Source organism: Ursus americanus, chromosome 25 (assembly GCF_024610735.1).
Source record: "Ursus americanus isolate L20-20 chromosome 25, mUrsAme1.1.p, whole genome shotgun sequence".
In the NCBI taxonomy this organism is placed as follows: domain Eukaryota; kingdom Metazoa; phylum Chordata; class Mammalia; order Carnivora; family Ursidae; genus Ursus; species Ursus americanus.
Genome location: NC_142151.1, coordinates 41,604,760 through 41,631,323, shown reverse-complemented (window position 1 = coordinate 41,631,323; position 26,564 = coordinate 41,604,760). Strand labels below are relative to the sequence as shown.

General features: G+C 41.3%; 1 protein-coding gene across 4 annotated transcripts in view; it reads left to right on the top strand.

The window, feature by feature from the left end:
- The window catches only part of LIMA1 (LIM domain and actin binding 1), an 86,589-nt gene that overhangs the window by 32,615 nt on the left and 27,410 nt on the right, over nt 1-26,564 (top strand). For all 4 annotated transcript variants that reach the window (XM_045801077.2, XM_045801076.2, XM_087855823.1 and 1 more), the window contains 2 exons: nt 11,471-11,516; nt 19,906-20,370. In XM_045801077.2, coding sequence (XP_045657033.1) covers nt 11,471-11,516; nt 19,906-20,370 — 511 coding nt within the window. The remainder of the gene's footprint in view (nt 1-11,470; nt 11,517-19,905; nt 20,371-26,564) is intronic.

Genomic DNA, 26,564 nt, shown 5'->3' with positions numbered 1-26,564 from the left:
CTGAGCTGCGCAGGTGCCCCTGACTGTACTTTTTAATGGGAGAAATGTCAATGATTTTTTTGGACATGTTTTAAAAACCATCCTATATGGCTTCCCTTGCCCCTCCCCTAAAGATTCTGTTCTGTGTTAGAACAATGCAAGATGTAATTTTAGAAACCATTTCTTCTTTTCTAGAGTACTCCATCCAGCATTCTGGGGCATTATCAGATATTTTGTTCAGGTAGTACTGTGGTCTTACCTAGCAAGGTCTGGCAACCTAAGATTACGAAAGAAGTTTTATAAATACACACACTCACTCACACTAACAAAGAGCCATTATGTAGGTGACTAACACGAAGACATTTCATAGGCAAATTGCAGTCTTAACTGTCTAGCAGCATGTCAGCTTTACAGTCAGATGCATCTTCAGTCTGACGGCTTCCCAGCACTTCCACAGCTGTCCCGGTGAGGCCGAGCTGCCTCCATCTCCCCTTAGTTTTCTGCACTAGCTCCCTCCGTGGCCTCACTACTTCCACTTCTGCTGCTATACAGTTAATTACCCACACTACAGACAAGGTGACCTTCAAGAATGTAAAACAGATCATGTCCATCATTTTTCAAACCTCTCTAGTGGCTGTTCTAATTGACAATAAAAGGAAAGTCCTTGTACTAATCTAACTGGGGAAAAAAAAAAAGATTCTGATTCCATGTATCTGGGATGGGGCCTAGGAATTTGTGTTTTCAGCAAGTATCCCAGGTGAATTTTACCTTCAGGGAAGTTTAGTTTACCTTCTGTGGAAGAGATGGACTTGTGAATTCACAGCGGTGAACTTGAACATAAAGCAGAATGAGTTCGGTTTATGATAGGTTCCACCAGAGGACTGTGGAAACTGACCATGAACAAAGGGAATAGGAAAGCAAGCAGTCCGGCATGGAGAAATACAAAAGGGAGAAGCAACTGGTACAGTTCAGTTTGGGCCAGGTGATAGAAGGCCTTGAATGCCATTCCTAAGTTTAGGATTTAGTTAGATGAACAACAGGAACAGTTGAAGGTTTCCATGCAGAGAATGACATGGTCAGACTTGTATTTTAGAAAGATGTTTCTGGCAACGATGTAAAATGTATACTGGCAAGGTGAGAGATTGATAGCATAGAGACAAGCAGTAAGGCTCTCTTGAGAACCCAAGTGAAAGCTCTTGAGGGTGGAGGGCAGCAGGGGTGGAAAGGAAGACAAGGAATTGAGACATTGTTGGGATGTGATTAATGGGACTTGGAAACTCCCTGTTCTGCAGAGAGACTTCTCCACATTCTTACCCTTTTCACCCTGGCTAGCCCCACCTCTCTTTAGCTGAACTTGGCTCTCCCTCCACTTGCATTCTGTCTCTGAGCAGTGGCTGCTTGCTCTTTCTGCATATGCTTCCCTGAAATATCCTGGGGCCAGGAGTCTAGGTTGCTGCTCTCCTGCATCTATCCTACTGGTTCCCATCCATTGTGTTTCACTCCTTGTTCTGAAGTTCTAAGCCTGTGCTTTGAGGCTCACGTCTAACTAGACTCTTTTTATCCTCCCCTTCATTGCAGTGGTGTGCCAGCCGCCTGGCCAAACTCCTCACCTTCACTGGGGACGCTAGCTTCCAGCTTCATTCTAGTCTCCGTGTCTCTCAGCGAGGGTGCTCTGGGCATTTTCGAGGAGATAGACCTTCCTTTTGCCAGATGTTCATCATCTTGCCTTCCTCCAAACGTACCCCATGACGTTGTGCCATCCAAAAAAGAAAAATGGGGCGGAAGGGAAACCCCAATGAGATTCCCTCGCACATTTCCAAATGTCCCCCAGGGCCAGTAGGACCCCCAGTGAAGAATCGCTGGTCCACTGGAACTGTTTCATACTCTGGACTCTTAATTTCTTGATCTTCCCTACTTCTTCAACCTGCACATTGTGTCCTGTGGCCTTGAATCCGGTCCCAGCCTTATTGTCACAGAGAATCCATCTCTGGAACGTGCATTTGGAATACCCTGTCTGACTGCAGCCTCCTATCCTAATACTGTTCTACTCTTTTATTCTCACCGATGCTGCTCTTGGGCCAAAACAGAACACTGAGGCCCTGGATGTTAGTCTCCTTCCTGGCTTCACTTCCCTCCCTGCCTTCCTCGGTTGGTCACCTCAGTGCAACTCTCCCCCCTTCCTCAGTTCTCTTCCCACCCTTTTATTCTGTAATCTTCCCCCCACACCCCAGCCAGTTCTCAAAATAGAGGAATTGGGTCTTGTAGCACTGATGAGAATTAGAAAGTTGGAAAAAGCAGTTCATCTCAGGGGCCATCTTAATCTTACAGAGAGAAAGTACAAAGTGATCTTAGAGGTCACCTTCTCATAGCATAGCAGGGTGACTGTCTTTTCTCCACGAAGGTTATAAGGGCAAATGACAGCTATCCAAAACTAAGTTCCAAACCCATTAACAGAATCAGTGTGCCAGGCACCATGCTAGATTCTTAATAGAAACAGATACTATTTCTAATCCTAAGAAAAACTGTATGAGGGAGCGACCTTAGGCCTGTTTTATAGCTGAGAACACTGTGAATAGTTGGATTTCTTTCTGTCTAGGATTTTTCATCTGATTCTTGTATTCTAATGCATTGAATAGATCTTGAGGAATGAGTAGAATCGTATTTGGTAGGCTGAGAGCATGGAGGCGACACTGCAGAGAACCACGGGAGGTAGAAAGCACAGAAGTGCTACAGGGTGTCATGTGCACTTAGGACGGTAAAAACCAGAGACTTGGCCTGGACCTCTTCTCTGTTTCATGCTCAGTGGAGACCCTGAATCAACATTGCTGATCTTGCTTACAGCTTTTAGGGTTCACTCACCGTAGGTTCCTAAAGCAGATTGCAAGACTGGGTTCCGCAAAGCAAATACTAATTTCGACTTCCAATACCTGGTGATCTGATTTTCCCTTATTTTCAAACACTCCCTATTACGGGTTGTTGAGTTAGTAAATCCTGCACAAGCCTAGTTAAGAGACTAAAGGAAACCTTAAGAAGTTTCTGATCAGAGAGAAATGTAAAAGTGGTGTTTGGGGGAAGCTTAATCTGGCTCATGTTTGTAGAATTAGCTGGGCTTTACTTTCTAATTGTTAGCACATTTTACGTTTCTTTGTACGTAAGAGTAATTTTTCTAGCATCAGAGCTTGCGTCTCATGAGTTCTTTATAGCTCCAGACTTATTTCTTTTACTGAACCTCTATACTATATAAATTATTAAATTTGAGGTAAGAAAGGCCCTATTGATGGGTCCATTTAAATGGCTAGCTCTGGTTTTACTCACCATTGACTTCAGCATGAAATAATCCTTTGCTTGATGAAAAGGTTACTCTTCTGCTGGAGTTTGGTTTCTTTGCAGAAGACTCCTCTTTGACTCTTATATTTTTGGAAGTAAAGGGAATCTAGCTCAGTGGTTTTCAACCTATCTTAATTGAGTTCTTCAGAGAAACCTCAGGGGCCCGTTCTGGGAAGATGGGAAGATCTGAAGGGCCAAGCCTCAGACCTTCCACACTAGCCGTCCTGCTTTGATCCCTTTTATATGTTAGGTTCTAAATCAGATACCATTTGAAGAGAGGATTCTGCAGTGAAAAGAGTTTTAAAACCACTGATCTGGCTAACCTTTGCCCCATTCCTCTGACAGACAAGGAACTTGATATCCAGCAATTATGACTGAAGTTCACCCCCCAAGATAATGGCAAAGCTGAATTCAGCACACAGATCCCTGCCCCCCATCATCCTTCCCCCATGTCACAGTTCCTCCCGCTCTTGTTATAACTTTCCCCGTAACATAGTCTGAAGAAAGAACATGGTTTATATTTAGTTTTCTCTGACTGTTCTTCCTTCATTAAGAAAAAATTGACCCTCAGATCTCCCTGGCTAACTTCCTCTTTTTTTTCACCCCATTTTTGCTTCTCTGTAATCTTTTAGTGGTGAAATAGTTCCAGAGGAAAATACATTGCCTAAAACTTGGGAGTTTCCATTTTCCCTTTGCTGTGTTTGAGGGCATACGAACAAGACTCATAGCTCAGGAACTCTATTCTGGCCTTAGAAAAGTTTGAGGCACTGTTATTGCTCCCAAGATAATTTTAGTATCCTCCATCAGCTGCCTGCCTCACAGCTGAGCATTAATGAGCAGTTGCAAGATTAAATTCTGTGTGTGAAGAAGAGACTGGAGGACAAGACAATCCGGGAAGGGAAGAGGGATGAGATTTTAATTATAGAAATGTCACTGCAAATATTTTTTACCTCAAATTTGGATCTTTAAAATGCCTTTCCCCTCCCCTGCCCCCGCAAAATCAGCAACCTTCACATTTTGTAGTCAGAATAATGCTTAGTGGCTCCAAGTGCCTTTGAGGAAAGTCTGAGGCCTGAATCCTAGTCTAACACTGAATTCAGAAGTACGGCACCTCAGCGTCTCTTATCATCCTGGGAGTGCAAAATGTAAAAGCACCAAGGCGTTGACTTGGAAGAAAGCAGAGGTATGCAACCTTTCCTCCCTGTGTATCTACTATTTAGCAATACCTCATTGTAAATAAAGGGTGGGGAGATTGGAGTGGGAGTTTCAAAACATAATTCTAGATAGCCACCAGCGTATATACCTGTGTCTGCAGATGCCTCAGTGCTAAAAGGACAGGCTTGAAGATGAAAACTATTCTGGTCTTCTTACTTTAAATCTATGTTTCTGTTAAGACAGTAAAGGGAAGGGAACCTTTGAGCTTATTTACTCAACTAACCACAGTGTAAATACTTTGCTTAGAGAACAATTGACTAAGAATAAATCTGTCTGCTGATTGGCTCTGCCTCTCATATATTGTATTATTGCTGTAGTATACTGTAGATGATTACCCAGGGGGTGTGGAAACAAGGTTCAAGGCCAATTTTAAGTTCCTTTCCCTCTAATCCACTTTTCCCCTGCATTTCCATTTTTAGGGGCTGTCAGACAGATGTATTTTAGTATAAGTCGGGGAAAATATATGTACCAGGACATTCACCAAGTGCTATTTGTAGTGGTAGAAAACTGGAACCAATCCAAATGTGCATTAAAAGCAGTATGGGTGAATTAATTATATTTATAATGGAAGAGGATCGCCAGGGTTCCCATAGCCTTCTGTGCTTGTAGCCTTTGCCTCTCATGACTTCTCAGCACTTTGTCCTTCCCACATTTTTCCTTCTCTTGGCTTCTCTGGCAGTTTCCTGGTTTTCCTACCACCTCTCTGTCTGTGCCTTGTCATTCTCTCTCACACCTCTTTCTCGTCTGCTGACTTCTAAATGTTAGAGTCTCCAGGACTGCTTCTCACACTACACACTCTTCACAGATGATATCATTCATATACTCCCATGGCTTTACCATCTGTGGACAGACAAGTCCTAAATTTATACTGCTAGCTCAGATCTCTCTTCTGAGCTCTAGACACATGTATCTAATCACTGCTACCACCAAACGGATGTTTTAGTTAACATGGCTAACACTGAACTCTTTATCTTCCCCATCCCCAAATTTGCTTCTCCTCCAGAATTCCCCATCCCAGTAAACAGTGATTCCATTGACTCCGCTGCCAGAAACCTGGGAATCGTTCTTGACTGCTTCTGCCTCTTCCCTTCGTGACCAATCCTGTTGATTCCACCTCTGAAATGCATCTCAAGTCTGCTCACTTTTCTTTCTCTCAAAGGCCACCACCCTGGGCCAAGCCAGCATCACCTCCCACTAATGCCGCCTCCTTTCTCAGCCCCTCCAGTCCATTTTCCACACAGCCTCTGGAGCACTCTTTTATTTTTATTTTATTTTAGGCTAATTTTTTATTTTTAATTTTTTTATTAGTTTCGGAGGAGGAGCTTAATGATTCATCAGTTGCATATAACACCCAGTGCTCATTACATCAAGTCCCCTCCTTAATACCCATCACCCAAGTATCCCTTCCCTCTACCCCTCCCCTCCAGCAACCCTCAGTTTATTTCCTATGATTAAGAGTGTCTATGGTTTGCCTCCATCTCAATTTTCATCTTATTTTTCCTTCCCTTCTCCTATGTTCATCAGTTTTGTTTCTTAAATTCCACATATCAGTGAAATCATATGGTATTTGTCTTTCTCTGACGGACTTATTTTGGTTATTTAGTTCCATTCACATCGTTGCAAATGGCAAGATTTCTTTCTTTTTAATGGCTGAGTAATATTCCGTTGTATATGTATACCACATCTTCTTTCTCCATTCATCAGTTGATGGACATCTGGGCTCTTTCCATATTTTGGCTATTGTGGACATTGCTGCTATAAACACTGGGGTGCATGTGCCCCTTCGAATCATGATGTTTGTATCCTTTGGATAAATCCCTAGTAGTGTAATTGCTGGGTTGTAGGGTAGCTCTATTTTTAACTTTTGAGGAACCTCCATACTGTTTTCCAGAGTGGCTGCACCACCTTGCACTCCCACCAGCAGTGTAAGAGGGTTCCCCTTTCTCTGCATCCTTGCCAACATTTGTTGTTTCCTGACGTGTTAACTTTAGCCATTCTGACTGGTGTGAGGTGGTATCTCATTGTGGTTTTGATTTGTATTTTCCTGATGCCAAGTGATGTGGAGCATTTTTTCATGTGCCTGTTGGCCATTTGTATGTCTTCCTTGGAGAAATGTCTGTTCATGTCTTCTGCCCATTTCTTGACTGGATTTTTTGTTTCTTGGGTATTAGTTTGATGAGTTCTTTATAGATCTTGGATACTAGCCCTTTATCTGATAAGACATTTGCAAATATCTTCTCCCGTTCCATGGGTTGCCTTTTAGTTGTGTTGACTGTTTCCTTTGCTGTGCAAAAGCTTTTTATCTTGATGAAGTCCCAGTAGTTCATTTTTGCTTTTGTTTCTCTTGCCTTTGGAGACGTGTCCAGCAAGAAGTTGCTGTGGCCGAGGTCACAGAGGTTGTTGCCGGTGTTCTCCTCAAGGATTTTGATGGATTCCTGTCTCACATTTAGATCTTTCATCCATTTTGAGTTCATTTTTGTGGAACACTCTTTTAAAAACACGAATTGGATCAGAGGCCATTCCTTGTACCTAGGATTATGCTCAAAATGCTCACCATGGCCCATGAAACCCCTGCCTCCCCGCACCATCTCTTGTCCTCTCCCTTTCTCGCTGTGCTCCAGCAACACTGGAGTTCTTTGTGTACCTTATACACCTGAGACACTTTCTTGCCTTGGGGCCTTTGCATGTGCTAGTTTTCTGTGCCTGGAATGCTTTCCCCCACCCCTCGGCCTTGTTTTGCCTGGCTAACTCCTCTGGTCAAACTTTAGATCTCAGTCTAAAGGTCATTTTTTGAACAAGACTTTCCTTCACACAAGCAACACACACGCCCCACCCACTGCCTTCCCAATTTGGTTCCTTTGTTAGGTTATTTCATAATACTGTGTTCTTTTTCTTTGAAGGACTTTTGGTGTGCGTGTGCATGTGTGTGTGTGTGTGTGTGTGTGTGTGTATGTGTGTGTGTATTCATATGCTTATGTGTTTAATGTCTAAACTGTAAGCTGTCTGAGAGCAGGAACTGTATCTCTTTGGGTTATTTCTTTTACTCCTTTTCTCTAGTGCTTAGAACATACTGCTTGAATGAAAATTCAGCTGTTCTAAAGTGGAAAAAGGAGATGCAGAATTGTATGTACAGGGTGCATGGGTGGTTCTGTCGGTTGAGTGTCAGACTCTTGGTTTTGGGTCAGGTCATGAGCTCAGTGTCCTGGGATTGAACTCTGTGTTGGGCTCCATGCTCAGTGGGGAGGCTGCTTAAGGTTCTCACCTCTCTTTCTGCCCCTCCACTCTGAAATAAATAAATCTTAAAAAAAAAATAAAAAGAATACAATATTATCCCATATTTGTTATTTTTAAAAATTTTGTGTATTTTGGATGCTAATCCCTTATCAGATATGATGGGCGAATATTTTCTTTTATTTCATGGATTGCCATTTCACTCTGTTGATGGTTTCCTTTGATGCACAGGCTTTGTTAAAGTTCGGTTTGTCGTCTTTTTCTTTTGTTGCTGTGCTTTTATTCCAAAAAATCATTGCCAAAGTCAATGTCATGAAGATCGGTCCCTATTTTTTTCTAAGAGTTGTATAGTTTTAGTTCTTACACTTAGGTCTTTAATCCATTTTGACTTAATTTTGTATATGGTGTTAGGTAAGGGTCCAACTTCATTTTTTTTGCTCCGGGATATCCAGTTTTGCAGCATCACTTGTTTAGAAGACCATCCTTTCCCTGTTAGATGGTCTTGGCTCCTTTGTTGAGAAGCCTTTGAACTATGTATGTGAGGGTTTATTTCTGGGCTCTATTCCATTCCATTGATTTGTATGTCTGTCTTTACGCCAATATCATACTGTTTTGTTGTGTTTTTTTAATTGTGGTAAAATATACATAACTTACAGTTTATCATTTTAACCATTTTTAAGTATACAATTCAGTACGTTAAGAACATTGACATTGTTGTGCAGCTGTCACCACTATCCCTTTTTCTTTTTATAGCTGCATAGTATTCCATACATGAATAGATTATAATTTCTTTACCAGTCTTCTGCTAATGGACATTCAGCTTGTTTTCAGTCTTTCGTTACTACATTTAATGCTATGACAGATAGTCTAACATAAAAGTCATTTTTGCCTGTATGAATATATCTGTAGGACAAATTCTGAAACAAAATTAATGAATCACAACATTTGTGCTTTTGTGATTTTTGTAAAATTGACAAAATGCCCTCCATAGAGGTTTAATTAATTTACTATCAGTACATTAGCCTTTTTTTTTTTTTTAAAGATTTTATTTGTCAGAGAGAGAGAGAGAGCACAAGCAGGGGAAGCGGCAGTTGGAGGGAGAAGCGGGCTCCCTGCAGGGAGCCCAATGCGGGACCGATCCCAGGAACCTGGGATCATGACCTGAGCCAAAGCAGACGCTTAACTGACTGAGCCACCCAGGCATTCCTGTATATTAGCCTTAAAAAAAAAAGTCTCGGGGCGCCTGGGTGGCACAGCGGTTAAGCGTCTGCCTTCGGCTCAGGGCGTGATCCCGGCGTTCTGGGATCGAGCCCCACATCAGGCTCCTCCGCTATGAGCCTGCTTCTTCCTCTCCCACTCCCCCTGCTTGTGTTCCCTCTCTCACTGCCTGTCTCTCTCTCTGTCAAATAAATAAATTCTTTAAAAAAAAAAAAATCTCTTCCTATGTCATAGGTAAAGAATTTTAGCGTTGTTTGAATTTTCGTTTTGAAATTGAACATCCTTTTTGTTTAAGAGCCATTTGATATCCTTTTTGTGAACTGTACATTTGTATCTGGGCCCATTTTTCTATGAAGTTGTTTGTGGTTTTCTTATTGATTTGTAAGAGTTCTTCTTTTTTTTTTTAATTACAATGTGTTAGTCACCATACAGTACATCATTAGTTTTTGATATAGTGTTCCATGATTCATTGTTTGCATGTAACACCCAGTGCTCCATGCAATACGTGCCCTCCTTAATACCCTTGCCCGGGCTAGCCCGTCCCCCCAGTCCCCTCCCCTCTAAAACCCTCAGTTTGTTTCCCGGAGTCCGTAGTCTGTCGTGGTTCATTTCCCCCTCTGTTTACCCCCCCTTCATTTTTCCCTTCCTTCTCCTAACGATCTCCCTGCTATTCCTTATTTTCCACAAATGAGTGAAACCATATAATAATTGTCTTTCTCTGCTTGACTTATTTCACTTAACATAATCTCCTCCAGTCCCATCCATGTTGATGCAAATGTTGGGTAATCATTCTTTGTAAGAGTTTTTTTTTAATTTAGGAATATTAGCCTTTGGTCTGTAATATAAGTTGCCAGGTATCTTCCCAGCTTGTCACTTGCCCATTATCTTCCATAACCTATTTATGGTCAAAGAAATACCAGAGATTTTTTGGAAGTTGTTCACCCTACTTTATTAGAAAGCTTTGCTCAGTTGCAGAGTGATTCCCAGCCTGGTGAATGAGACGCTTATTAATATCTGATTGTTCAAATTTAAACAGTGACAGAACTGGAAGAGACCTTAGAAATCTTCTCACATAGTCATTTAATTCTGTAGATGAGGCCCAAGTAAATGGAGTGATGTAACCCAGGTTACATAGCAGGTAAGCAATGGTGGCACCGTTGTTGAGATGTCTTTGTCTGTATTTGAAATATATATATACCAGAACCAGGGCATTTTTCTGTCCTTCATTTTGAATAAGGTTATTCTGTTTAACACACACACCAAGAAAGTTCTGAACTTATGAGGGTATTTTTTTAATTGAAAGTTGGTTTTGGTAGAGGCATGGGCCCTTCCCCATTCTAGTTTTTATCTTTTTCTCTCACCTCCTTTTCCTTCCCCAAATGTCTTGTGAAATTGAGCAATTCTACCTTAAGACAGAACAAATGGCCCTCTTCTAGGGTAGGATTGGTGCTGAGTGGTAGGCATGTAGGCTTAAGGAGAGTCACGGGATGGGGCTTCTCTGGGTACAAGGCCTTTCCGTGCTTGTCTCAGAGGCCCTGAGGAAGCCAGGTGAAGGTTGTTCTGGGTGGTCTGGGGATTTGCTGCAGCCTAGACCTCCCAGCCCATCTTTGTCTTCAAATAGAGAAAACTAGATCCCCCCTGAAAAGCTCTGGGACTTCAGTTGTTTCTCAGGGATCTTCTGATCCAAGTAATAAAAATAATAAAAGTAATAATAAAATAATTAAATCATATATGCCTGTCTATCAAATCTAAGATGCCATCCACTGTAGCCTTGCCACTATTTTATGCGTCACTAAGAAAAAATACTGCCAATTAAAAGGACCGATGCTTGCTTAGCACATAAACTTTTCTCATGTATCGCCATTCTGCATACCTAAAACAATAAAGTAGTTTTTCTTTAAATACCAAATCATAGTGTAATTTCTTTAAAGACATTTTAAGTGGCATTTAAAACGTGTGCAATACCATCAAATACATTGAGCTAAAGTGACAATACCAACAACTTAGATTAAATTCACACATGACCAGGCAGTATGACTACCTCTCCATCATTTGGCAAGAATTATAAGATTCCAGAGACAATAGTGCGGGGGAAATGTGCATCCTCTGATCAATGCAATGTTAATATCCTTTGACTAATTCTGAAGCATTTTTACACATGTGATCTCAATCTTCAAAGCAACCTGGAAAATAGATATATAGAGCCATTTTCTAGATAAGGAAACTGAGACTTGCCAGATAGCACAGTAAATGAGTGAGTAAAGTAGGACTCTAACCCCAGACTTTCAGCTCTACCTAGTTATTTCCCAGCATTTGACCTCTTCGCCTTGGATCAGTGCAGGAAGGGAGGGCCACTCTGATTTTTGCTTCTTCTGATAGAGTTGATTAAAGACACTTGCTGGCAGAAATATGTAGGCAGAAGTTGTTTTCTTAAAGATTTAAAAAGTAAAAATATAAATTTAATCTGAGGATATTCTCTTTCTCCCCTTCTTCTCTGAAGGTACCAGAAAGCAGCTGAAGAAGCAAACATGGAAAAGAGGAGAAGTGTAAGTATTGAGAAGCCCTGGGGCACGCGGGACTTCCCGAGGGGAGCCTGTGTGGCCCAGCCACCTGCAGCCTCCGCGGGGCTTGGGCTGCATGTCAGCTGAGCCGGGCATGGGTGCCAGCTGCTTTGATTTGTGCGCCATTTACTCAGGAGAATGTGGCTCGGGTGCAGGGAATCTTATTTTTCCACTCAAGTTCTCCTTTTGAACCCTTTTTTTCCTTCCCTGAGTTGAGTGAAAGATAGAAGGCCAAGTGCTTTGCCTGAGGTTAGTGAAATGGCTTACTCCTTCGGCTCAAGTTAGAATACAGGGTCCCCTAGGCTTCAGCCCTTGTTCCAAACCAAACAGCCAGGATTTCTATAGTTCTGCATTTAAATGGTAGCAGCTGTGCAGCTGTTGTCATCCTCAGGGTTCTTTGTTTAAAGCACACTTCTTGAACCACTCTAGTTAGCAAATTTCTCAGCTGCAGGATCCATCAAAGGCTAAAATCTTAGAACAAGCTCTCTGCTCATAACCATTCTGTACTCTCCCCGCTGGCTAGCCTCCAGCTGGGCTGGAGAGTGTATTTCTTTTGAAATCTTACTTGATTTAATCTTATGCGGGAAAAACCTCACATATTTGGTTAAGAATTCTTTAATTTGACTGGCATTGCAAAAATATCCTCCTGGCAGTTTATAGTACCCAATCTATTTAAATTAGTACATAACGTGCCCCTGTCAATTTGTTCTCTCTCAGGGGGTAATGCTGACCAGGTCTTTGGCTTAATTTTCCTGTAATTAAAAAATGGATCCCCTCTGGCAAAAGCTACCATCATTTCACTCAACCGTTGGTTTCTTTTCTTTCCTCCTCCTCTCTCTCCTGCCTGTTATTTTTTCCCTGCCTCCTTTCCTCCTTCCTTCTTTCCTTTCGCTCATCCATTTAGCATTCACAGATCACCTACAACGTGCCAAGCACTGTTTTAGGCACAAATACAGATGACAGTTTGGCCATCATGGAGTTTATGTGATAGTGGGAGAGATGAACAATAAAGAAATTGTGTTGGGTGGTGATTAGTGCTAAGAAACAATGCAAAGTGGGTAAGAGGAATAGAATGTAGGGTGGTCCAGGAAAGCCTCTGATGAGGGGACATTGGAGCAGAGATCTGAGGATATGAACCAAGGAGAAGAATGATTCAGGTGAAAGGAAGAGCATATGCAAATGTTCTGAGGCAGGAAGATTCTTAACGTGTTTGAGAAGTAGGAAAAGCAAAGTCATAGAGAGCCACTCTGAGGACCTGGGCTTTAATTCTGATCACATGGGGGCCTTTGGAGGGTTTCTGTGCAAAGGAGTATTGTGATCTGACTTAAATTTTAAAAAGGAGGAAGAGACTGTAGGAACAATGGCAGAAGCATGGAGGCAAATTATAAGACAATTTCAGTGATTTAGGCAAGAGATGATAATGGATTGTACTGGAGTAGTAGCTAATATAGGTGACGAGAAGTGGTCAGGATTTATACGGAAAGTAGAGAAAGAGAGGACTTGTGAGTGGCAACAGTGGTTTGCACTCAAACACCTGGAAAAATACCATTAATTGAGATGGAAAGACTGTAGTAAAAGCAGGTTTAGAGAAGGGAAAATGATAGCAGCTTAGTTTGGGGCATGTTAAATATGAAATGCCTTAAAGACATCCAAGTAGAGATGTTATATAAGAACTTGTATGTATATATATATATGTTGGGGCACCTGGGTGGCGCAGTCTTTAACCGTCTGCCTTCGGCTCAGGGCGTGATCCCAGCGTTCTGGGATCAAGTCCCACATCAGGCTCCTCTGCTAGGAGCCTGCTTCTTCCTCTCCCGCTTCCCCTGCTTCTGTTCCCTCTCTTTCTGGCTGTCTCTGTTAAATAAATAAATAAATAAATAAATAAATAAATAAATAAATACATAAATAAATAAAATCTTTTAAAAAAAAAAGAACTTGTATATATAAATCTGGAACTGGAAGAGATGCAGGCTGGAGGTAAGATGTGTGTGCATCAAGGATCAGTGGTATTTAAAGACATGAGATGTATGAGAACACTTGTTGGATGTAGATAGAAGAGAAGAGGTCTGAGGACTGAGCTCAGGAGCACCTTGATGTTTCAAAGTTAGAGAGTTAAGGAGGAACCAGCAAAGGAAATTGGGCAGGAGCAACTGGTGAAATAGCAGTAGAAACAAGAGAATGGGTGCCAGAAGCCAAGTGAAGAAAATGCTTCTAAAAGGAGAGTTGTTAGCAGAGTCAAACACACAGAGAAGCTGGGAACTGACCATTGGATTTGGCAACATGAAGGTCATTGGTAATCGTGTGCTGTTCGGGAGTGGTGGGATAAAGGCCTAACGGAGTAGGTTCAAGACAGTGTAGATAGATTTCTAGAGTCGCAGACAAACATGTATGGAGCATCTCTTAGGTGCCAGGTGCTGAAGACACAAAGAGGAATAAGATGTGGTCCTTGCCTTCAAGGGACTATGTCGAGTTTGGAAAACAGCGTTTATAATCCCAGTGCAATTAGTACCATGTTAGAGAAATCCTCATGGTGCTGGGGGAGGATTTAGGAGAAACTCATAACCTGGCTATGCCATGTCAAGTAAGGCTTCCCAGAAGTGGTGCCTGACTAAACCCAAAGGACAGATAGGAATTAACTAAGCAAAGGGCAAAGAAGTGGCAGAGGAAGTCACACTTGCACAGCATGGAGACATGAGAACAGGCACATTTGATGTTTGAAAAGATAATTGTCACATTCACCAAAATGGAGGATTCAGGAAAAGAAACAGATTAAAGGGTGAGGGGTAAAGAGAGGAGAAAGGAGACTTCAGCCTTAGACAAGGATGAGTTTAAGATGCCTCTAGGATTCCCAGGTGGAATACCAGCTAAGAAGAGATATCTGCCTGGAGTTATAGGGTATGAGTCATCAATAGGCAACTGGTGGGTCGAACCAAAAGGTAAATGACATCATCTACAGGGAATAGGTAAGTGAGCAAAGAGGACCTAAGATGGAACCTTGAGGGACCTCAGCATGTGAGGGGGGGAGGGGGAACAGAGGAAGAGAAACCCGTAAAAAAGACTGAGGAGTGGCCAGAGAAATGGGAAGAAATCTAGGGGGGAAAGGGGGGTATCTCACAGTAACCATGAAAGGAAGGAATTTTTTAAAGGGGGGAGTGGTCAGTAGTGTCCAATGCTATAGAGAGATCAATAAAATAAAGCGGAAGTGTCCATTGCATTTGCCAGTTGAGGTAAAAGGACGTGAGCAGGTAATTAAAGAAGAAACAATAAACATATGAAAAAATGCTTAGTCTCACTAATAATAAAAAAATGTAAATTAAAGTAACCATGAAATATAAATTATAATCTAAACAGTTGGCGGATCTTTCCTTAGATAATACTCAGTATGTGAGGAAATATGAACTCTCACACACTGGTAGTGATAGTGTAGTAACCATACTATGCTGTTCCACATCTTGCCTTTAAACGCATAACATGCTTTTTGGTATCTTCCCACATAAATATATATATTTATAATATCTAAAAAATACATATAGTATATAAAAAAAGGGGCCAAAAGTTGAGAGCGTATGTACCAAACTGTTGGCAGTGGGTATCTTGATGGGAAGGGGTAAGGAAGTCTAATAGGGAAAATTAGAGTATATATTCAAGACATGTGTACATTCCTGTATTGATTGTGACTCCCCCCCCATGAGTTTTATTATTATTATTTTATTTATTTATTTATTTATTTATTTATTTATTTATTTATTTATTTATTTATATAGAGAGTGACTGAAGAAGCTGAAGGGCAGAGGGAGAGGGAGAGAGAATCTCAAGCAGGCCCCATGCTCAGCACCAGGCCTGACTCTGGGCTCAATCCCACAACCTTGAGATCGTGACCTGAGCTGAAACCAAGAGTTGGACACTAAATGGACTGAGCCACCCAGGCACCCCTTTTATTACTTTTGTAATTGAGAAAATAGAAAGTTAAAAATAAGATAATAAAATGAAAATGTTAAAAAGGTAGTGGGTGATCTTGACTAGAGCTCCTTCAGAAATGTTGGGATGATAAAGTTAGCATGACTGGAGAGCGAGCAAGTGGAAACAGCAAATGCAGACAGTGCTTACAAGACCCTTAACTATAAAGTGCAAGAGACAGCAATAGCTAGAGGAACATACAAAGTTGAGGGAGCGTTACTTTTTTTTTTTTTTTTTTTTTAGGAAACTTTTCATTTTGAAATTATTTTGGATTTACAGTAGAGTTCTTAAGATAGTACAGAGAGCTCCCATGTATCTCCACCTACCTCCCCCTAATGTTAACATCTGGCATAACTCTCAAACATTTATCAAAACTAAGAAATTAACTGGTGCAATGCTATTAACTAAACTGTAGAATTTATTCAGATCTACCAGTTTTTCCACTAATGACAGAGGGTTGCTTTTAAGATCCACCAGAAGCCTGAATTGTCTCCTGAAGAACAGGGAGAAATATCCATATAAATTTATAGATGTGACTGACCAGAGGAAATACTTACGTTTCTGTCATGGAAAGCAAGTTAGAGAAACATTCAGAAGCAAGTGGGTACATTTATTCCTTCAGCAAATAGTGGGTCAGGTTACATGATAGCCTAGTTTTCCAGAAATTTACTTTTCCCTTTTCCTTCCTCTTCTACTTACATCTAGGAAAGAGAAACACAGGCCATTAATACTGCCACCAGTTACATTTTCAGGTTCCTTTCAAGCATGCAATATACCACATCTTGAAATCCGTACAGTTTGGGCACTCCTCTCCATAATGACTGGCTACCACTTTTCTGGGAAGCTCTCAGCCTAGGAATTTCTTCCCTTCCTTGGGGGCTGTGTATCTCAGCAGTCCCATGTTTGCAGCTGCACTGCTAACTCCTACCCAACATCCTCAGCTTTTAAGATGAAGATAGCCCTGCCAAGATTTCAGCACTAATGCTCGTTTGACCCAGCCTCTTCATTTTAATGGTGGAATAACAGAGACCCAAAGAGAGGAAAGGATTTATCCATGGTCATACATCTCAGATGGACAGTGCTGGGACACATCCCAATTCCAAGTCAAATGCTCCTGCAGAAAAGACATTGTGTTGCATTTCCAGGTTGTATCTAATCTGGATTCAGGAAGCCAGTTACGGTCCAGAGGCAAATCTGCCAAGATCCCCAGCCTTGCTGGGTAGAATGAACAGCGTGCTGGATGTCACACTTGAGAGAGGCGGCTGTGGTCGTGTAGCAACCACTGGGGCCCTTGAAAACGTGCAGCCGCCATGACTTCCCACGGCCTCTTCTAGGAAAATACTTGGGAAAAAGTTAAAACCAACTAGAATTTCACCTTACTATGTGCCCCACACCCCCATTCTGGAACAGTGGAGACTATAGAGAGAATAGAAGGAACAATAAGAGACTGTAACCCAAGTTCAGAATTTGGGAGATGACTGGGTGCGGTGGTTGATCATCATAAGATGTGGCTGGAGGAGTAGGGAGGACCACCCACTTAATATTAATTGTCACCACTTACTGGGGGCTTTATTTATGTCAGATACTACACTACATGCTTTGATGTAGGCACGTCTCTTCTCCACAGTAGCCCAGTATGGTTTCAGAAATTAAACTTGCCCAAGGTCACTTGTCTGGGTGGGGCTGGAATAGACTAGTAACATATGTTCATTGTAGAAAATAGAAGCGGTTTGTAATCCCTTCTTCAGTGATAACCCAGGCCATCTAAATACAATACTCTTGCCATTGTGCAGCCCAGACTGTTGTAGCTATTGCTGTTCTGTACCTTCTTGCTGCTTTTTCTTCCCCCAAATCACTGCTTCTTCCCCATTTTTGCTCTCCTTGGGTCCTAAAGACCTGCACGCTTGGCATTGCCTGGGTACACTGCCAGGAGTGATTTCAGGGTGTGGGACCTTTCATGCTGTCCGACCAGACAGCCCTTTTTGTCCCCACTTAAACACTTTTGAATGTGTACCCTTAAGAATTCCTTTTAATAAAGGGCACCTGGGTGGCTCAGTCAGTTAAGCATCTGCCTTCGGCTCAGGTCATGATCCCAGGGTCCTGGGATTGAGGCCCACATCGGGCTCCCTGCTCAGTGAGGAGCCTGCTTCTCCCTCTTCCCTCTCCCCCCTGCTCATGCTCTCTTTCTCTCAAATAAATAAATAAAAATCTTAAAAAAAAAAAAAAAAAAAGAACTCTTTTTAATAAAAGAGCACACTTATTCCTTGTTACAATGTCCCCTAAGGGATGTCCTCTACCCAGGCCCTTTTGGGGACACTGCTGGTACTCCATTCAACAGATCCCTCTCTTCCTGGTCATCATAAGTAAAGGAGAAATGGTCATTTTCGAGCTGCTTATAGTAACATCGAAACGTTTTAATATTCTGTAGATTTTTGTGATAGGAAGATGATATATAGTTCTATTTCTTATTAATTTGTGTTACATAATGAATACGCATTTATTGTAAAAAGAAAGAAAAAAGATAAAAATGCCCATAATCCATGAGCCAAAGGTAACCTTGTTAATATCCTGATGTCTTTTCTTCCAGACTACTTTTCTGTTTTTATTTATAAATGCACATTTGTATTATGAAATAGGATTATGTGTCTTAAAAAATTTTTTTAAGATTTTGTTTATTTGTGAGAGAGAGAAAGAGAGAGTACAAGCAGGGGGAGCAGCAGGCAGAGGGAGAAGCAGGCTCCATCCCAGGACCCTGAGATCATGACCTAAGCTGAAGACAGACGCTTAACCAACTGAGCCACTCAGGCATCCCTGTGGTCTTAAAATTTGCTTTTTTCCACTCAAAAGTGTCTTATGAGCATCTTTCCACGTCAATAAATATACTTGGATCACATGATCAGTGAGAAAAGTAGTGTCCAGTTACCAAGGCAAAATGACACTTAGAGTGTCAGGGCTCTTGTTTAGGCAGGACAAGGGCAGGGCAGGTGCAGTTGGAGACCCAGCTGGCTCATCCATTGTGTGGCAGGAGCTGGCATCCAGCAAAGCATGCTGCCGGCGATAAGACAGCACCAGCGTCCAGAGCAGTTTGATTCTTTTCCAGCAAGAAAACTTTTCGCGCTTCTTGTATCTCTGATCCATTCATTCTTCCACCAATGAATCATCTTGTCAATAAAGGTTTAAACCCTCAAATCAAGCAGTTGTCCTCCGTAAGTTTTTTTTCAGACCTTGGTGCTGTTTGATGAAGCAGCTCATGCAGTGTATTCAGAAGAGTAATAGGGTGAGAGACTTAATTCCCAATATAGCTGCTAATCCTGTTTAATTCCCGGAAGTCTTTCAGTCCTAGGTGGTTTGTCCTTTCTTCCTTAGTTGAAGACGGGTGAGTCACAGACCACAGGAACAGAGGGCACGGAGGTATTGGAGTTCGTGGCTTGTTGGGAGGTGGCACTGCTCGGTTTATTTATGGGAACGCTTTCAGAGTATGGGACATTGAATTTTACTTCATCGAGCATGTTTCCTCTGTTAGTGTGGAACAGTGGTGGCTGTTCCCAGGATGTTTGCAGTCCTATATGTATAAATTAATTCCGTTTTGACCCAGGTAAACGTGACTTTTCTTAGATGTGTAAATGTGTGTCCTTCAGTCAAGAAAGTGGGTTGGGTAGTGTTTTCATATGAAGCCTGGATAGTTTTCTACCAGAGGGTCTGTGAAATAGTAAATTTTCTGATAACTGAGAATTTACACGCGGACAAACATGTAGAGAAGAGCAGAGGAAAAAAAGAGGGTTAGGTTCTTATGTGAAAATAAAATTTGTTCATATGCATGTAGATTATGTCAGATATGGTGAAATATCATCTATGCAAATACGTGTGGTGAGTTGTCTACATTTCTACAAATAGTTTCAATCCTTGATGATACTATCCACAATTACGGTATTGCCTGGTTTCAGCTATACTGTGTCTTTGTCATATTTAAAAGAAAAAAAAAAAAAAACCCAGCAGGATTCCCCATGTAATTCTGTGGTATGTAACGATGAACTTGTATTAATGCATATCTGCGGTGTTTAAAAGTACCGAGTATTTTGTTTCCTCTTTCTTGTTTTCCTTATTAATCTTTGGATAAAAATCCCTTGTCTCCAATGTAACTGTCATTAGATCTGGGCTCTCCTTTCTTCTCATTTTGTCCTTATAAGGCTATCCTGTTTTATCACTTCCTGCTTCAGCTCCTGACTTTTTCTGTCTTCCCCTCTCCGTCTCCCGGGGTGGATGCTTTCTCCATGTGGCAGGGCTGTAACTGTTCACAGCTGTGTGAAACGCCAGTGGCCCAGGAGCAGCTTAGGGTTTTAACTTTCATTTTACAAAGAACATGTTTGAATGTTTCAACAGGCAAGTTATAACTGGCACTTACTTCTTGTTCCTCTAGAACACTGAAAACCTCCCCCAGCACTGCAGGAGGGGAGTCCTGACTGTGTTAAAGAAGAAGTGGGAGAACCCAGCCCTGGGAACAGAGTCTCACACAGACTCCCTGCGGAACGGCAGCGCTGAGGTCGGACACGGAGGCAACCAGCCTGCCGGTGAAGTGGCTAGAAGCTCTGCCTCTGAGGCCGAAGCCGACCAGGAAGAACGAGCCCACCCCAGACCTAGATTCGGATCACCTCCTGAAGCCCTTACTCAGTGTCCGTATCCCCGCACTGAGGGCAGTGAGCGTCCTAAAGACCACTTGAAAGAAAGGAAAAAAATGGAAAATTGTCTAGGAGAATCCAGGCATGAAGTAGGAAAACCTGAAATCAGTGAGAACACAGAAGCCGCAAACAAGATAGAGAAATACAATGTTCCGCTGAACAGGCTTAAGATGATGTTTGAGAAGGGTGAACCAACTCAAACCAAGGTAAGGACTGGGCCGGTGGCAGACTTGAGAAAGCCGATTCAAGTGATTCAACAAAGCTGTTTTTCTGATCTAGACAGTTTGAGTGGTGGCCAGTATGTCTTTTGATTCAGAATTAAATGAATTAACTAAAAGTCTTGAATTATCTACATAGATGCTAAGATTTCCGGATCTTTGACCCAGTTTCACGTGAAAGCAAGCACACGCTGGGATTCAGGTTCATATCTAGAAATGAAGAGAGTTTGGTGCCGATTAGATTTTGTGTTTTTGTACGCTTGCCCTTTTAATTTGTCTTCCTGTGCCTTTTGTCATTTGTAGCTTTGGGGGGTGGAATTACTGCCGACTCTCTCTCCGCTTGGACACAGCTGCAGGCTGAGCGTTAAGGCCGGAGTTTAACATTAAGACTGAGGCTTAGTTGTCTCTTCGCTAGCTGACTCCTCTTCTCAACTGCCTCATCTGTGCCTTCCAACAAATGTTTTCTATCAGCTAAAATCCTCTCCCAGGAAAAATCAATGAGGAGAGCCAGACTAGCTGTAGCCTTCAGGAGTTTTGACTTGCAAATGCACAGGGTTGCATTTTCCTACCACTGCTAATGAAATTTGATCCTTCGTGTGGATTGCAGACCGGGTACCCAGAGGGAATTACTTAACTAGAAAATGAGTTACATATGCTGGTGACTTATAACACAATCCAGGGGCGGCAGAACTGGTAAATTTTTCCAGTTTTCTCATACTTTCCTGCATATCTGGCTTTGTACATGGGGATGGTTTGTTACAACAGTCATCATAATGAAATAAACAGATCTGACAGGAAGCAAAGCCATCATTTTCTCTAGATTCCATCTAGATGGGAAAGCTGAAAATTTTTAAGCTAAATATTTGGCCCAAATCCCTACATGTGTGAAGTAATGGTATAAGACCTTCTTTCTGAGACAAAAACCTCGATAACTCGTCTTAGAATCTTCAGTTATGTTTGATGTGACTTAGTTCATCTCTTCCCGTAACTTGCAGTGGCTATACCTTTCCTGCCTCGAAAAGTTCTTGGGTGCTTAAAGGATCATCTATTTCGAGGATGTAGTAAGAATTTTTAAAAGGTTTGCAAACCTAGAACCCTTTCCTGTGCATGAGTTTTAGCTCTATTTTAACACTGAAACCAGTTGGCAAAAGATGTAACCACAAAGCAGTTTTATGACTTTCCTTAAACTCTCATCCCTCTCAATTTTTAGTCCTCTAGGCCTGCCAGCTCCCTCTTTCTCCTTTATGGTCTTAATAAAAAAAATTTTTTTTAGGCTTTTTTTTTTTTTTAATGGGAAGAAGAATTTTAAGTGGAAGGGAAAAAATGTCAGAAATCCTAAATAGAGAGGAAGGGGTTTTGTTGTGACTCAAAGCACCATTGTAAGCCTCCTCCTCAGAGACCCTGTTAGGGGCAGGACGGCTGATGTCATGCCAGCACACACAATGTCGATTCAGTGCAAAAGCGTGGTGCATGTCGAAACTGGCCTAAGGTAGGAAATGACTGGGATTGCAGCAAACAAAAATGCTGATTATGTGTAAGGATCTGGTGAGAGAATTTTTTCTCATAAATGTCTGGCGAGAGATGGGTCAGAACAAGCCTATCACTTTGTGGCTGGTCAGAGTAGAGAAAGACTCCTCCTATAAAGAAAGATCCTTCTAGATCTCTAATAGCATAGGGCAGACAGCCTGGTTGTTAATGGTATAGGAAGATGGGGGTGGAGGGGAAGTGTCTAAGATTGACCTGGGCTTTTTTAGGTGCCCTTTAAAACTTCCTGATTAAATAGTCATTTATCGCTTAATGGACTGCTTAGTAAAACAGAGCTGCCCTTGGTTTTATAGCTGTTTCTAAATAAGCATCCTTATCCATGTTAGGAACATGGATAGTTTACTTTTAAAAAGTTTTGTCTAATATTTTTTAAAAATGTTAAAAAATAGTTTTGTCTACTTTAGCTTAAGGAATAACTAATTAGTTTGAAACTACGTTATGGTTAATGTTAACATAATTTCAGCTTTAACGTGGATAAGGCTTTAATCGGGAAGTTACATAATTGGATCTTTGGAAGGAAGCTCTGAGAAATATGGTGGGGACTCTAGAAATCTTGTTGGGAGCAAGAGTGTACAAGAAAGAATGTGTACTTCGGATCTAACAAATGAGTACCTCCATGAGACAAGTAAATATAGTAAGTACAAATTGTGTGAATCTTTGGTTCCATAATTAAATTTTAGAGAACTGGACTGAATCTCAACTAACTAGCGGGGCAGGGTCAGGGAGCACATAGATAATGGAAATAATGCTCTAATATTGTGTCCTCCTAAATCTTTTTCTCAGTTATTTACAGGAGACAACGTTAATTGGCTTCAGTTCCACTTTTCTTAGTCTCTCTTGCTCCCTTTTGCCTGAGATGGTTCTGTTGTTATCCACTTTTCTTCCTGATCTCTGCCCTCCTGTTTTTTTCTCTCTCCTTGTGAAATCTCATCTCTTTCCATGACTCCAGGAGGTGAACCCCCAAACTAGATTCTAATCCTCAGTTCTTAACCCAAGCTTCAGCCTCATATTTCTGGTTGCCTGCCAAATCAGACATCTCTCTTTGAATATCCCTTAGGCACTCACATTCAAGAAGGCTGAAAAAGAAATCATTGTCTTTCTAACCAAAACCTGCTTTACCCTGGGGTCTCTTCATGCATTACCATGCACCAAATCTTGTTGTGAAACTCTTTAGAATCAGTTCTTCCTTCTCCCTGCCTCCTCTTCCCAGTCAGTCACTTACTAAGCCATGTAAATAAGCCTACCCTCAGGGCGCCTGGGTGGCTCAGTCAGTTGGGCATCTGCCTTCAGCTTCGGTCTCGGTCCCAGGGTCCTGGGATCGAGCCCCACATCGGGCTCCCCACTCAGTAGGGAGTCTCCTTCTCCATCTCCCTCTGGGCCCACTTTTGTGCTCTCTCTGTCTCTCAAATAAATAAATAAATAAATAAAATCTTTAAATAAATACATAAGCCTACTCTCTACACATCTCTCAAGTATGGGCCATTCTGTCTGGTCCCATAGTACTGCTATTACCTCCCCCATCAGCCTCTTTTCTTTCTTCCCATCCATCTCTACAATGTTGCTCTTTATTTTTCTAAATAGATTTGTAAATTAGTTTACTCCCTCAGTCAGGAACTTTTGATGACCCAGGGTTCCACCCAGGCAGTCATAAGTGTCTGACTTTTGATTTCTGTTCAGGTTTGATTTCAGGGTCATGAGATCATGCCCCATGCAGGGCTCCCTGCTCAGTGCAGAGTCTGCTTAAGATTCTCTCTCCCTCTGCCCCTCCCACTCATTCTCTCTCTTTTTCTCTCTCTCTCTCTAAATTAAGTAAATCTTAAAAAAAATTTTGATGCCTCAGAATTAATCCATATTCAATATTTGGGTCTTCCACAGCCTGAGCTCAACCTACCTTTCAGTCTCAGAGCCAATCTTATACTTAAAGCCTGGATCACTCCTCACTTTCTAAATCATTCATGCCTGTCACCCCATTACTGATTTCTGAAATCTTATTCCTCAAGGTCTATCAAAACTGAGATTTTACCGCAGGTTCTCTCGACTAAATTAACCCTTCTTGCTCTCCTATACCTATTGAATTTTCTTTTTACTTTTGTTTGCCATTTATATCATGCTTCCCTTAATAATCACGTATAAATTTGTATACTCCTGGGGCACCTGGGTGTCTCAGTCAGTTAAGCGTCCAACTCTTGATTCCGGCTCAGGTCATGATCTCAGGGTCGTGGGATTGAGCCCCCTATTGGGCTCTGTGTTGGGGTGGGCGGGGTCTGCTAGTCCCTCTCACTCTGCTCTTCCTTCCCCCCATCTCTACAAAATAAATAAAATCTTTTAAAAAAATTTTGTATATTCCCAAAGTCTGTAATTTCTTTCAAAGTAATGTTGTTTTTCTTCCCCAGTCGTTAGTACAATGACTTAGCTCTTAGTGCTTACTTAATAAAAGGAAGAAACAAAGCTTAGAGTTAAAATAGGTTATAAATAATAAGAGCTGATTAAATGCTCTTCCTCACTTATTCTCTACCTTTAGTGAATTATTCAGGTCATTATTCAGGTCAGATGGTTTAGTTGAACATGATGGCTCTAATTCCTATGAGCAAATGAGCAGTGGCTGGATTAATATAACCTACCATCATTACTAGGAAAAAGAAACATGCCCACCACCCCCAGTGGCATATACTGGGGTGGTCTAGCAATCCTAACTTCATGTGTATGTTGATCTGGATTTTAGGTAGCTGCGGTAACTATCCTGGACATCCTTTTATGAAAAGATAGCTGATTAACTAGTCATAACCAACATTCAGTTATCATCGCATTGACATTTGAATCCATAATCTTTAGAAACCAGAATGTGGTTATTCAAAAAATTAAGTACCTCCTCTTTTATGCCCTGGAATGACCAGGAGCATGTAAGGAGCATGTGACAGGCTCATTCAATCTCACTTCTTTCTGTTTGGTTCCTAACATACTTGGTTCACACAAATCCTTGGATAGGAGAATAAAGACCAAATATTTGGATGATATATTTCTGCCTTCATAACCCATTTAAATTATTGTCTTCTGCTTGGGTCAAGATTGAACCACTTAAGTGTAATGCAAGAAAATAGGACTAGACTGTGGATATCTGTTGATACTTTGAGACAGATGTGAACTACTGCTTCTTCCATGAAGTGTTTCCATTTTGTAGGAGAAGAGTTTGATAAAGGAAGAAAGGAGAGAAGAGGAGAGAGTACTTCCTCACCAAAAATCACTGTTTCCTAAAACACATAAGCTCACTCATTTGCTCATTCTTTGGAGACTAACCATGGATGGAAAGTCGCAATGAGAAAATAATAAGTTTGTCCATAAGTGAAAAGAATTAAACTATTTAGATTTTTTTTTCTTTCTCCTTCCCCCCCATTATTCATGGTATATTTTAATGCTTTTAGTTAGTCATATTTTAATTGTGTTAATTTGTCTATATTACAAAGGCAAAACAGTACATTCAGCTAAAAAAGAAGTATCTAAAATAAAAATGGAAGTTTCCATTGTCCCAGCCCCTTTTTCACTTGTTTGCTACTTTTCTCCCCTTAGACTCCTAAGCCCTTAAACTTTCCGTAGAATTTCTGTTCCTCTTATCACCAGGATCACTATATGAGTGGCTAGCACCAAAACACCAACAAATCCACACTTGTTAATATGAGAGTAAAACCATCCTCCTTCAAACAGTCCAAAATTTTTGTGGTTTTTCTTTGTGTAATTTCGTGGAAGTGACATTTGGTATTTTGTTTAGCTTTCTCTAACTCGTACAGAACAGTGTATATGTGTTGGTGTCCTGGAGTAAGCCGTTGAGAAAATAAGGAAACCAACCCGAAGCCTGATCTGTGTTCATTAGATAGTTATCCGTGGCCGACCAATCTGTAATCTACATCAAGGAAACAATTTATATTTGCCTTCCTGAAGAATGGATAGGTGTCCAAAGGGAATCTGTACATTGTTATAAAATTATCCATGACATTTTATTTTCTCCTTTCTTGGTTCTCTTATCCACTTAGTGTTCTCTTATCCACTTAGTGTTCTCTTAATAACATTTTTCTTCTCTTAATAACATTTTTCTTCTGCTTCCTTAATGTCTTAAGTAAGTCATTTGAAATTATATTCTAAGAAGAATAAAATTCTGAAGAGGTTCATAATTGGTATTAATTGCATATTTTTAAGCCATAATTTTAAGGTGGACTTAGGGAGTTATTGAATAACTGTCAATATCACTGTAGGACCTAATACAGTCTTTTTTTTTTTTTTTTTTTTTTTTTGAGAGAGAGAGAGAAAGAGTGAGCACAAGCAGGGTCGAGGAGCGGAGAGGGGCAGACAGAGAAGCAGACTCCCCACTGAGCAGGGAGCCTGATGTGGGGCTTGATCCCAGGACTCCGAGATCACGACCTGACCCGAAGGCAGACGTTTAACCAACTGAGCCACCCAGGCACCCCAATATAGTCATCTTCATGTAGAGGAGTATATCTTTAGTTTGCTTTTCAGCAAATCATAAATCTTTTTTTTTTTTTTAAGATTTTATTTATTTATTTGACAGAGAGAGACAGGCAGTGAGAGAGGGAACACAAGCAGGGGGAGTGAGAGAGGAAGAAGCAGGCTCCCAGCCGAGGAGCCTG